Source organism: Acanthaster planci, linkage group LG05, assembly GCF_054643075.1.
Source record: "Acanthaster planci isolate LZ-2023a linkage group LG05, COTS_SCS, whole genome shotgun sequence".
In the NCBI taxonomy this organism is placed as follows: Eukaryota; Metazoa; Echinodermata; class Asteroidea; order Valvatida; family Acanthasteridae; genus Acanthaster; species Acanthaster planci.
The window spans coordinates 11,693,854-11,707,754 of NC_141781.1; the positions used below are offsets into that span (position 1 = coordinate 11,693,854).

Genomic DNA, 13,901 nt, shown 5'->3' on the forward strand with positions numbered 1-13,901 from the left:
ACTTGACCTTTGCTATTTGACATGGAAATATCACCAGAATTGATTTCAAACTATTACTATTTGTTTGGAAGATAACTGATACTAGATACAAACTAGTCCAATGACTTGGAATTCTCCATTTGTCCTTTGAGTTTATTCAAATATCAAAAGAAATGCTTTGCTCTATATACATGAAGCATTGATTCAATGCGGCACAAAAAATCACAGAAATCTCAGGCTAAAAATAATGCAAATCAAGATTATTTCACCTAATGCACTTTATTAGTTCACCTAGGCAAATACACACGTGCCACTTGCATATCGGGATAAATATGTATACGTAGTCCAAAAAACCCCCACTAAAGATTGGAGCACTCTGGGTATAAACCACCATCGGCAGCTTCCAATGGCTGTTTAATAGGTATTTTGTTCCAGGCTACCACTGTCACATGATGCACCATACCAAAAGTCATGTGACCTATACAGTGAGTATCACTCCCACAGTAAAGTGTGTTTTAAGTGTTGACCAAAAATAAAACTGATTTCAACTATAGCACTCAACACATCAGCAGTCTGAGTATTGTACCGAACATCAGGTTAAATGACATGTATGATGCACTTAGCTATAGGAGGACACCGTGTTTGTTGACGTCTTTAACACCCACTACATGTGACTCGGTAGGTGCAATCAGTCTGTTGGGACCATATAGGCAAGGTGCAGTTAGTAATGACACCACATGTTGCTATTGGCTCTATGAAGTGTCAAAACGGTGCTGTGTTTTGCCCCGAGTAGAGAGGAATTTGCATTCTGCTGTTCAGTGCACATTTCAATTTTTGGCATTATACATTATGTGCAGTATAAACACTTCATTATCGATGCATGGCACATGACTCAGACTCGGCCTTGGCAATAAGGGCCAGACATTGGTCAACCTGTAGCTTGATCTGCTGCAGTTGACCACACCAGTGGCCCTACAACAAGTATCCTGTCATGGGGAGGTGTGGTTTGACGTGGGTGGCAACATCGATCACTGTACCCTCAAGGGCGCACTTTGTTCTGTTAAATAAACAGGAGAAAAGAGGCGCGAGGCTGACGTTGCGTGCACTGGCCAGATGGAACTCATGAACCATATTTTTTAGGAAAAACTAACATCTCCACTTGGGCGCTGGCCATTTTCTACCAAAATGGCTACAGCAAGCCCCTGTGGACATCATGAAAATGGAACGAATGACAAATTCGAAAAACATACCAACTACAGCATTATTGTTGCTTAGAGTGGCAGATGTTACTTATACACAGTGACACCCAGTGTTAAATTGTGTTCAAAACGACAGGAAAACACTGCTCCCATATTTTGTGTTCAAGAACATCTGGACTACTGCTAGCGTACCATCTACGAACCCCGCATTCTTTTGTTTATAGTTTCTCTCAAGATTTCCAGTCTTATAAATGCTGCCTGCCTTTAAGGAACCTGCCCAAAAGCTTGAGGATACACAAAAGCAAAACTGCCAAGTTTGAATGCGGTGTCTTTGCTTTAACATTAAGGCCAGGAATACGATGCACAAAGGGTCGGAGAATTACATATTACATGAACATACTTTCAGGCTTCAGCAGAAACTTATGAAAATAGCATCTATAAAGTTTCAGAAAAATCTTTTGCCAATAAAAAGTGAATTGATGTTCGCCATTCCACCCAAACCTGCCAGTCTAGCGCTGTCGTCGCTTGAATTTTCAGGCACTTTGGGACCGTGCAGCCAGTTGGAAAATCGGGAGATACGGTGACATTTCAGGGAAGCCACTGAAATCTTGCTTATGAAGCACTACTTCACTTTTACTCCAGTGATGTTTGTGCTACTCTATTCTTCAGCGCCGGAAAATTGTGCATACAGGAAGCATTAAAATTGCACCATACAATAACCCCCCCCAAAAAAAACTGTCGTGCTTTGTATGTATAAATTTGTACCTCTTATTAAGAATCACCTACTGATTACTTTCAAAATGTATATATATATACACAAGATAATGAGGACAACATACAGTTGTACATTTGTTTAAGACTAACCCATCACATTGTGGCAGCGGCAATGTAATAATTGATCTCATCTAAAACTTGTGTTCACTGAAAGCATTTTGGCATTCGAAGAAAACGATGCTAATTACTTCATTTTAGTCGCTACTGGGTGTCTGCTGTGAACATATCTGAGTTGCATTTCTCCATAGGCCCTCGACACAAAAAGAGGGGAAATCACTGTTGAAGGGTGCACACTCTGTCATTGACTTGAAATGGGATGGCCGGAGCAAGGCTGTGCAAGCATAGATCCTTGTTTAGGCCAACAGTGTCGGTGTCAAATGAAATTTGGACACGCATAAAATCCAGTCACTTCAAACAGCATAATATGGACTTTCAGTCTCACATTTGACAGTGAGTTTGCACTCTACTGAGAACCAAACCATGTGCAATGAAGTCCATACATCAATACATCCAGAAATCCAGATTTCACATTAAATGGGTCAATAGCTGACTCACGGAAGTCATTCATACCCCCCCCATGAAATTCAACATACTTGATATGTAGTTTATCTAAATACTTAAATATCAACATTCTTTGCATTATTCTGCATGTTACTAAATGTAGATATTCTCGGAAGTACATGTATTAAAATATTGGATACACATCTACTTTGGAATTTGTGGTGTATGGTTGGAGGATTCAACACACCAAAATACATTATTTTGCTGGAAAACCAAATCAAAACAGAAAAGCCTAAGAGAGACACCTTGCCAGTCCAATTGCTATGTAATGTGGTTTTTAAGCACAGTCTTTCCCTGAAGCATTCTTTTTCTCTGCCAAAGTGAACTTTTGATTTTTCTAAAGCTGTTTCTGGGCATAGTAATCCAACACCATCCCTTTCCCCCACTTTTTTGGGGGGAGGGGGGGTCCAGCTGTGTGGATATCCCTGTCTGTGCTGAATTCAGCAGAGAATTTCCAAAACTGAACTGGATTTTTAAAATTCCTGTTGTGGTTGTTGCGGCTGAGAAATATGGAAGTCAGCATTCTTAATTCGTCCAGTTCCTCAAGCGAAAACATTTGAAACGGTTTTGGCATTTTGATGGAAATTTAATTTATTGGCGCTTCCTACAACAACCAATGTAAGTGTTGCAGACCAATTTTTTTTCTTCTAATATTAGTCTTGTTGACCATGGTTAGACTACGGTTATAGAAATCTGGTACAGTTGTTACAGGATGGCTTCAATACACGAAAAACTCTGAATTTCAATATTATTACTATTTACATGAAAACTCTCACATTTGTACAATATTCGAATTCGGGTGAACTGATCCACCCAGGTATTAAAATTCAATCTTCAGCATGACAATTCCACTCATATTATTTATTTTTAAACCAACTACAAATGTACAGACATTACCAGTCCACGTGCATATACTTAATAAAAAAAAAATTACTGTGGTGCAGTGAGAATTTGTTCGGTTGAAAATGATGGGGCTGGGGCGGGGAAGAGCGGGGATAAATGAAAGGCGGCTCAGGAGTGTCACTCATCCAAACCGCCTGGCGGCAGTTTTGAGGAAGGCTTAAACCTCATCTTGACTAGCTTTCTCTAAAATGCTTTCTATTGAGTTGGACTCGTCTGATGGACTGATTGACACTGGCCTGCCAAAGTAAGTTCTATTCCAGGCTACCAATGGCCCTGTTTATTACTATGCGCCATATGGAGGTGCTGCACTGAAATTGGACTGTCATATTGACAGAAAGAATTACAAGTTATAGCAGTAATTTAGACAAGACCAATGTTTGAATCCACTATTTTCTTAAAAGCTCCGTCGTCACGCAACGTCTGTGCCATTGCTAACGTGTCATCCCTATTCCTTTCCTCATGCAAGACTGAAATGATAAGCTCCATGAACGTGCATGTTATATTGACAGGTGACAGATGGAAACCGTATTTTTTTTGCCGCACAGAAGAACACTCTAGCACACTGCTTGCCAACAGTCAGTTACAATCAGCGCCCTTATCAATGGAAGGAACATCCCTTTTGTTTTTTTTTTATTATGCAGAGCACAAACTGTAGATAACGGGAAATAATGACCCTTCTCATGAGAGATTTGTGTTCGGAAAATACTGCGTTTATCATGACGCTGTTGTTCTGTACGTGAACGGCGTACATCGCTCAAACCAAGCACCGTCCTGTCTCAACATTTGGGTCAAACTTGAAAATAGGTTTTCAATCAAATAGGTTACCATTCATCAAGTTGCATGATTGTATTTTTTTCCATGGTCGATAAGGGGCACTGTACTGAATAGAAATTTGACTCAGGGCGTTGGTTTTGGTATTAAATAGGGCCAGCTCATGTAAGCAAGCGGTGCTCTACTGTTCGGTGTACCTAAAGTGTTCTTGGTACGTGTGCATTTCTTTCACTTCCACTCCTGCACCGTCCCATCAAACAGTTCCTCTTATTTCTGTATATTCCATGAAATTCCGAGCTACTCAGAGGAAAAAAGACTCTAAAGGCCTACAGTTTTTATCGCATTTTGGATGGCACATGCATGAGTGGTGGAAACAAAGGAATCAGCAGACAGGAGGAAAGCTTGTGTGCCTCATTGTACAATCATCGCACCAATTCTGGAGTTTTGGTTTCACGTTATCATTGGTTCACGGCATCACTGGTGCCCCATTGCAGATGATGGTTGAAAATACTGCTGTATGGTGGTTGAGAAAAAAAACCTGCAAGCTCTTAAGACTCATTTTGAAAAAACCTGTACATTATGACAAGCAAAATGCCAGATACTGATGTTGGGCTTTCCCAATACTGTTTATCTTCAAAGCAAATGGATGAAATTCTTCCAATTTCATTTCTGCTGGCTGAATTCAAACATATCTTATGAATCACAGGCATGATGACTTTCATACCTTCAAATTGTCATGTTAACATGAGAGACAGAACAACTTCTGAGCCTTGATACTGAGGGTCCATTTGAAAAACCTGAATTTCTGTTGCCCAACTCTGAATTTGATAACTTACGTCGACGTCCATGCATTACGTCTAAGTCTCTTGACAGTTCTGGGCAAATTTCCAGGTAAGTTTCACCTTGTTAAACTCCATCAACTTGACGTTATTGATACATTACTGGAGGGGCGGAGCTAATATCAAATCCCCGCCCCCTTAGGGGGAGGGACAGTCTTTATCTCTTACTATTACTACGCTACTACATCTTGTGGATTCACCTGACCAGGAATGACAGACGGGTTCTTAGTCCACCCCTTCAAAGCCTTCGGCGTTCTCCACCGCTATGCGCAGTTTCTCCTTGAGTGTGTAGTAAGATTCGTAAGGAGGCAGGTCCAACCGGTTGAAACTGTTGGGAAATGAACAACAGCGACGTCATTATCACTGTGATTTTTACGTCAATTTTTAGGCAACATAAGAGAAATAAATCTGTGCCTGTAATTCTATCAAGTGAGCCTGCTGTTCTAGCCTAGAGGCTTCTTTCTCATCACAAGTTGTTCTTATTAAAACAAAGTTAATTGCCGCGAGGGGGGTTAGAGGGTAAAGGAAACTGGACATCACAACATCTTATCCAGGAGAGAAACCATCACATGGAAAATAAACATAAGTTGCCGTGATTGATTGGTTTAAGTTTGGTTTTTCTTCAGGTTGATGCATTTTGTATGGGTGGTCCTAAACTTTTACAAATGACTGTACTGCACTGCGCTACTGGACAAGCTCCTGATGTTGCTGGAGTGTGCAAGTCAGCACGCAGGCAGGACCAAGTCTCCAAAACGACCAACAACGCACTTCATTCTGTGCATGCTCAGTTGGCTTGTAATCCACTAGGGGATTGATTAAGACGGAAAGCGCCACCATTGACCTACCAGGTGTGGGCTCGGGGTAGGGACTCTGGCTTGCCCCACTTCTCCACGGTGAACAGCTGGGGCCCGTTGCTGCCGTAGAGGTGAGCGAAGCCATTCATGGGTACCCGGGAGGTGCCTGTCACAAACTGGAGGAGGCGGGATCGCATCTCGGCATCAAACGACAAAATAGCCTACAAAAGAAAAGCAGAATAGTGAGGCAATTCTTTCATTGAAACTATTCCAAGTTGCTTCCAGATTAAAAGTGACAATACTGCCTAAACCTGTATGTCTTGTCCCCTGTGTCCTTTTATTATGACATCTGGACCCAATTTCAGAGACCTGCTTTTCAGAGAATCGTGACAAATTGGCGCACTAAGCAGGGCACCACTCCCAAGCCATACTTTTACCAAGACTGGTTAGCTGGTTACCCATTCTTCTAAGAACACTCTCCCGACACTGGGCAAATTTCCGAGTACGGCGGCTCACTGACACTGACGCCTGATCACAATCTCCCCCAAGCAAGCACTCCTACGAGTCCAGAGGTGACTGGCACATACCTTCCACAGCCACTGTATAACGATGTGATTTGGGTGGTAGCCTCCCCGGTAGGCAGTGTTGCTCCTCCAGTCGTTGACATTAATGTCCCCTAGCCCGCTGAGCAAGAGCTGCATTGAGAGGGAAATAGTCAAGGAGACAGTCAGACGACAGACCAAGTATTCCTTGACCCTGCGCAGGTACTGTACAGGTTGTAGGTGATGCTGTGAGACTACTTGCCAAAGCCAGCAAAGGACACATTACATGAGTGCAATGGTATGCATGAGAGAATTGAGCAGGGCACCTGTGATAAATTTTCGGTTGAATGTGCAAAACCTCCATTCTCTTCACGTGGCAGAAATACACCGGGGGGGAGGGTTCCCGGGAACCTCACAAGGAAACCAGTGCTGACTTGTAATTTCATTTTTGTCCCAAGGTTACATCCACGGTTGCACATCGAAACCTACTTCTTGTTACAATTTCCGTTTAGCTGATGAAAATAATGGCAGAAAAAAAACAACCATATTCCAGGCAACTACTATCAAACAAAACCAACTCCACAAAACTTGGAGTGCTCTTTCACGTGTATTAGCAACACAAACGAGCAACAAAATGATTGGGGCTCGTTCTATGGGACTCGGTTATAGTTTTAGAAATGTGACCAAGTAAAATATTTAAATCGAAGGTTTTTTTCACCTCCAGCTCGTTCTCATCAAATATCTTCAGGAGGTCCAGTGGAACCAAATCTACAAAACCCTGCAAGAAAAGGTAAGAAACTATTCAGATTCCAAATTCTATTCAGAATGTGAATAAGTTATAAAGCAAGCTGCCATGAGGTCCTGGAGGCAAGAGGTACAGTACTTTATGATGTATATGTGCTGTATATGTGCGTTGGATTTTGATTTCCAAAGTTATGCTACTTTCTACAACAATTGCAGGTATTTCTTGTTATCGGTGCTCATTCTAGCAGTGCAATCTTTTCATAATGCACAAGATATTTTATTGATAAATTCAGACCCGCTGTTCTTTAAAATAATTTGAATTTCAATAAAGGTTATCAACAATTAAACATTAGGACTATTTTCATATCATAATGCCACTTCTTGGTGTTCTTGTATTGTAATTACTGTAACATGGATCTGTATTTAAACCTCTAATGAGTGGCCAGGTTCTCTGGCATATACAAATACACAATATAATTCCTGTGCATGCACTTCTAAGGACCACACATGCTTGATCCAATATTAGAACTTGTCCAGAACAAAAGGTGTCTTCAGGTCTCGGACGGTCAGTCATCGTGTGTCTAGGCTATTATGGCACTGTTCGACTTCTTTCCAAGTACTGTGACTTCATGTGTCTAGGCTATTACGGCACTGTTTGACTACTTTCCAAGTACTGTGACGACATTGCTAGATTTTGAGATAGTTGAGTGTGGATAAAGCTGCATAATGTGGACAGTGGACAGTACTTTTCGAGTATTTTTTTCCAGAATTTGATTAACCAATAGTTGAATACATCTACATCCAAAGTCCCAATTTCATTTTTTTTTACTCTCAGACTTGACTTCATTTGTCTGCTGTCGACGCGTTTCTCCCACTGTTCATAACAAACAGCTCAGTATTTGGCAGTAAAGTAATCTCTAGTTCTTACCTCCATGAATGAAGACATCTGCTTGCGGACTCGGTTGACAAACCGCCACTGAATCACGAGCCTGCAACACAATAAAAAAATCCAACTCTGCCGTTGATGAGTGCAACGGGAAAGTGCAACAAATATCCAGCCTCACTGAAAGTTACAACATACTACTTAGTGGTACAATGTAGCATATGGCGCTGTGGCTTGCATGAGAACATGATCTCATTGCTCTCAGAAGCCATAAAAGACAATAGATAAGACAATGAACCATACAGCGCTGTGGCACTATCAATACATGACTTTATTGTTCTCTGTACCAGTAATAATGGAAGTAACCTAGCCAGAAGTAGGTCTAGGCCTACAGAAGTGTAGGTCCTTCGGACTAAGACTACTACGTAGTATTTTGTGGTGCTGAGTCCTGTACCCCAGGTGACATGTCAGGGGGTACAGGTTAAGAAAACTAACAGAGACTTAAGATCAAACCAAAAATACTGATTAACCACTACCAGCCGGGGACTCCGAAATCGAAGCCGTATGGTTTATATGTGTGGCCGGGGTCTCCGAACTCGGACAAAGGAAACAGGGCCCTGTAACAAAAGACCGTACTCCGAACAAAAGACCAGGCTGCTGGGCATGACCGGCATTTTTCACTCTCAAAAGTGGTGATAATCCAGCGTTATTTTGAAACCGTATACCAGGGTTTGGGGTATTTAGAGCTAGCGGATTACCACCGGGGACAAAAGCTCTCCACCACCGCAGCGATGAGCCACACAGCACCGCTGCATGCTAATCTGGCCCCTATTGAAAAGAGGTCAGTAGTGCACTGAGCTAGGGTCGTGAACAAAAGAACGTTACATAACACCGCACAATCTGGGCTCTTTTTACAAGGCTGCAGGCCTCGCTGAAATACTCGGGCGTCAATGAAGGTCACCTGTCAACTTAGAGTAGTGCCTAAAGATTACTCCGTGCGGCTATAAACGACTGTTAAATGGAATGATGAATTGTTGAAGGATTTTGAAAACGGAAAAAATGATAGTCATGCCGGCCCAGCATCCTCAACGTTGAAAAATGCCCCGGCCCGAAGTGGTTAAGCTGAATGTCACTAACTCTGCAAGTCAGCTGTAATGCAGGGTCATAAGCGTCTTGTACAGACAATATTAAGTTAAAATGAGCACTGGTGGCATGATTCAAAATGATCAATGTTGAAAATTAACTGGACTGTTTATATCAAGCCCTTTGGTGAGGATTTACAGTTGTGTCTGGAATTCAAGAGGCCTTCAAAATAGGGCTAACTTCGTCTAACTTTGGTTTCATACTTGTGCTGCATTGAAGAAAACCCAATGGTACTACAGTGGAACGCCGCTAATAACAAACACGACGGGGTCCGCGCTAAATGTTCGGGACAGCAGTCGTTCGGTATAGCGAAATTAACTGCCGAATGTTTCATTGCCATGTTGAATAGCACCCTCTCTTGTCTAACTGAAGTATACCCTCTTGTGATACTATGATTTGTCATTTTCGTGATATTTTGCCGTTGCATTCATGTTTCAGGTTTCTAGAAATGTATCTGTACATTATTTTTGTTTTTTATTAAATCTTGATTTACAAAATTAATATTTAGTTATCCTAAAAGTCGTGAAGCTACCACTCAGGATAAATCTCTGAATCTAGGTTGATTTGCAACTGCATCATGTTCGGTAGGTTTTGTGCACACACTATTGGGAGCCAAGCATGATGTTCGGTATAGCCGAATGTTCGGTATAGGGACGTTCCACTGTATAAACACATTCCAGACTTGTGCGTCAGTTCTACGGGTCTAGAAGTCTCTGATTCAGTCCATTGTTTGTTCACTCCACCAGTCAGTTTGAAACCTGAAGTCGGTTTATGAGAAAGTCTGAAAGGAAGACCGGGCACTGCACTGAAGTCCACGCATGATCCACACGATGCTACCCACTAACTTACTGTGTGTACTCTCTCTTGTTGGTGTTAGTGACTGGGATCTCGCTACCGTGGGGTTTCAACTCTGTCGTCTTAGTCTGTTGGTTTAAAAAAACCCAAAAAGACACCAAATTATTCAAAATGTGGTATACGATTCATCTGACCAGCTGATGAGACAGCACAGAAATTTTCCAGAAAATGTCTTAGAAACTAACTTGCTTCCACTGTAAATATGACAGTTTTGGAAAAACCCGGGAAAATCGATCCACATTTAAAGGAACTGTACAATTTCAATGACGGCAGAATCTGTCTAGTACATCCACATATAAGTCCACACTAATAGACTGTCCAGGGCTGAAGCAATCCCCTACCACACACAGTCAATTCTTAACTCCAAGCATAGGACTAGAAGTGATTCTAGGGGGTACTTTTTGGTCCAAAATTCTATTTTTCCCCTACAACACATTAACATTACTGAGACCGAAATTTGAAAGTCTCGAAACTTTGGAAAAGAAGAAACCCTTTTCATGCATACCGCTCCAAAACTTTCTTCGTCTACAGAAAAGGTCAGGTCAAGGTCAGTGGGGTCATTCTCCTTGATCCAGAGCAGAGAGTTGTAGTATTCCGTATCCTGAGGGACAGAAAAAGTGGAAAAGGTCAAGCTGAGGTCATGTATCCATGACAACATGTAAGAATCACATGCCTCCTGGGATAGTGAAGATGATCAGAGACCATTTGCGGTTGGGAAAACTCCCAAGGGGAGCATGTCATCAGCCTCGCATAAAAGAGGAAAAGTTTCAATCATTAGACCTTACACGGCGCTGATTTCATTCTTGCTTTGCAGAATTAATCACAACTTGAATCATCAGGATTTATTCACAAAATATGCCCCCCCCACAAAAAACTTGCCCGACTGCTGCGAGTTAGAACATGTCTTTTTCAGCCCCTTCAAGATTGATATGCTTTTCCTAGGGGGCAGTCCATCTCTTTGGTGCGCAGAAACACAATGCCCCAAATCACCTCAGAGAGCAACTCATACACAGACAGTATACAGAATGTGAGCCAACTCACCACAGACTCCATATCAGCCAGGGTAATCTGCCTATTCAACATCATCTTGTAAAATGGTCGGATGAAGAACGCTGAGGATGCAACAAGAGGGACATTTCGTCACATCACAGGCAGAAATTTGTTTCTCGCTGATAAGAGTTTCCCCCCTCTGTGTTGAAGTGCAATCTCCAGCTGACCCTGAGAGCCTCAATAATTTCCGTGAATGAGACCTTTGCACTTGCAAGCAGGAGGTTGAGGGTTCACATCCAGTGCAACAGCAAACAAGCTAGTTATTGTTTCACCTGCTTTGCAAAAGCACTGATCATTTTGCAGCATTAACGGAGTAGACCCTTAAAGTGTCTGACCAAAATGTCTCAGAAAAATGAGTGTTTCATGAGGATAGTACGTCCAATTTTCACAGACTACGTGTCAAAATGATTGAGATATTACTGGAAAAAATCTGAAAACTCAGCATAGAAAAAAAACACGCACTGCAATGATGTCAGAGCAAAATGTCTAGGGGGAAGATTCTACCCAACTGCCCCCACGGCCCTTTCCGGGTTGAATGGAAAATGGCGTTGCATAGGAACAAATGACAATGGTGTCCAATGGTGAACTGGGGAAAACTCAGAACAGCAAATGTTGAAAGGGAGAAACAACACAAGGGAAAGTGAAAAAAAAAAAAACGAATCGAAAAGAGAGCAATGAATGACCAAAGAAACTGGGCTACCGGAACGGATGCCAGGAAAGTGACAATGCTCGCTCACCATCCAGAAGTTTGCCGTGGTAGACGGCCATGCCGGCCACCCGGCCGATGAACTTGAAGTAAGACAGGTGCTGTTCATTACACAAGCCCGAGTCTGGGTTGATCTGAAGTGTGTAGTTGTCCCTGCTCGTAAAAACAGTGACAGCAACGTGTCAGGACTTTCCAAACTTCTTTGGAAAATTGTCAGAATCATAAGCAACATGACAACATAGTAATGTTTTAAGAGCATCAAGCTAAAAGGCCTTTGTAGTATAGCATGAGACTCCCAATCCTGTTTCAGAGAATGCAGATACCATGAATATAATTTTCTCACGGTGATGCTGTATTTCAGACGTTCTCATTTATCAGGATATCAACTGCATTGATGAAATAATACACCTAACTGCGACACACTTTTTGTACAGACATTTACAATGGGAGAGAAACAGACTTGAACCACTTCCTGGCGGGGGAGCCAGGGTGCCCGGTTTTGGACAAAAGAGCTTGTTAGTGTAACAAAAGACTGTACTAGGAACAAAGGACTTGCTGCTGGGAATTGCCATCATTTTTCGACTTCCATTTTTCGAAAAGACACTCTGGCCCAATATCATGATTTTTTTCAAATTTCTGTTTTTGGGCAAAATCAACTAGGTTATGCAATGCCCACAACTTGGTGTAATCGTTGCTTTTTACTAAATCTACTGAAATCAGCCAAATCACGATGATCTACCTGGGGCAAATTTCAATTATTCCGCATTTTGCTTTTCACGAAGAGGCGAATTTGTCTTCCACAGATATGGCATCAGCTATGAAGGGCAAAACCATGCGCAAACTCGCTTTGCCACTTTCGCAAAGGGTCACATTTGACGCTGGAAATGTACAACTTTTCCACCTGGCTCGCGCTTTGGCAAAATAGCACGCGTTTTCACGAATAGACAAAAGCCACATGAATTTTAGTGTTTTCACGATGAGGCAAATTTGTTTGTTTACAAAAGAAACAATTTTAATTGACTTTTAATGATATCATTTGGTAGTTGATTCGTTCATGAAGTAGCATTGGTTAAGTCAAAGGCATGCTATATACTACGAAAATAATAAACACGCACACCAGCTTCAAATGCGATTTGCTTGAAACCTAGGTTATACTCCCTGGTGAGAAATTCACCTCTTCAGGAAAACGGTGACGATAATTAAACTTAAAACATAACTTGTGCAGTAAAAAAAGTCTTCAATATCATTCACTATCTCAACAAGTGTCGAGACCAGTCATGGCTTTCGATTATTTGATTTAGGAAACTATCTGAATGATGACCGAATGTTCAAAAACTCGACAAATTAGGCACAGCCACACAGATTTGCTTCTCTCGGTCCTCAGGCTTGCACTCTTATGCTGGTAAAAAGATTCTGTTGAAAGACGGTTCTTGACTCACATGGCTGAATACTCAAAGAGACCATAATATGGGTTGAACATCTCCCGTGATAACAAGAAGAACCACTCCCTGCACAGTAAAGACAATAATGACGATAAAATTCTGAAACTAAATTTGAAGATTCTGTCAGTGCTGGCACTAATCACCAGACCTTTCATTCTAAAAACAAAGCTGTTGGTGAGACATCCCTTTTTTTCAGAAGAAACCCCCGAGTTCCTCCAAACTGCAAAGTTGCTCATGAAATAACCTATGCCGTTTGCACCATTTTGTTTTCTTCAAACTTATCTTTCGTTTCAGTTTCAGGTATAAGCGTCTAAAACTGTGCTGTGCTGTGCTGAATATCCGACTCACCGAATATTTGATCGATTATCGAATATTCTACAACTATTTTTCATATTTGAATATTCGAATGCCAAATTCATGAAAAGGGAGGGAGAATTTTCTTTTGAAAAGCCAAAGAAACCTTACAGAGATTCAAAATGTACATTATTCATGAAAAAATTTAAAAGGAATTTACACTTTCAACAGGAAAAGAACTTTTATTTGTCTCTTAAATCTTACTAAATAGTGGCTAGAGATAATCGCACATGTGAGAAGCTATTATAGTAATTATATAATGTAAAATTGTGTGCTATTGCAACTGATTTTGTACATCATTTGTTCATCAACAATCTGCCAGTTGGTAAGACCGAATATTCGGATATTTGATCAAATTGAAG

General features: G+C 41.4%; 1 protein-coding gene across 1 annotated transcript in view; it reads right to left on the reverse strand.

Moving 5' to 3' along the window:
* Positions 1 to 111: 111 nt before the first annotated feature.
* Positions 112 to 13,901, reverse strand: part of LOC110981384 (E3 ubiquitin-protein ligase NEDD4-like) — a 39,673-nt gene continuing 25,883 nt past the window's right edge. The window contains exons 17-26 of the mRNA XM_022238923.2: positions 13,183 to 13,251; positions 11,775 to 11,896; positions 11,029 to 11,099; positions 10,493 to 10,588; positions 9,982 to 10,055; positions 8,035 to 8,095; positions 7,081 to 7,140; positions 6,408 to 6,515; positions 5,872 to 6,041; positions 112 to 5,354 (exon numbers count right to left, since the gene is read on the reverse strand). Coding sequence (XP_022094615.2) covers positions 5,252 to 5,354; positions 5,872 to 6,041; positions 6,408 to 6,515; positions 7,081 to 7,140; positions 8,035 to 8,095; positions 9,982 to 10,055; positions 10,493 to 10,588; positions 11,029 to 11,099; positions 11,775 to 11,896; positions 13,183 to 13,251 — 934 coding nt within the window. The 3' untranslated portion in view covers positions 112 to 5,251. The remainder of the gene's footprint in view (positions 5,355 to 5,871; positions 6,042 to 6,407; positions 6,516 to 7,080; positions 7,141 to 8,034; positions 8,096 to 9,981; positions 10,056 to 10,492; positions 10,589 to 11,028; positions 11,100 to 11,774; positions 11,897 to 13,182; positions 13,252 to 13,901) is intronic.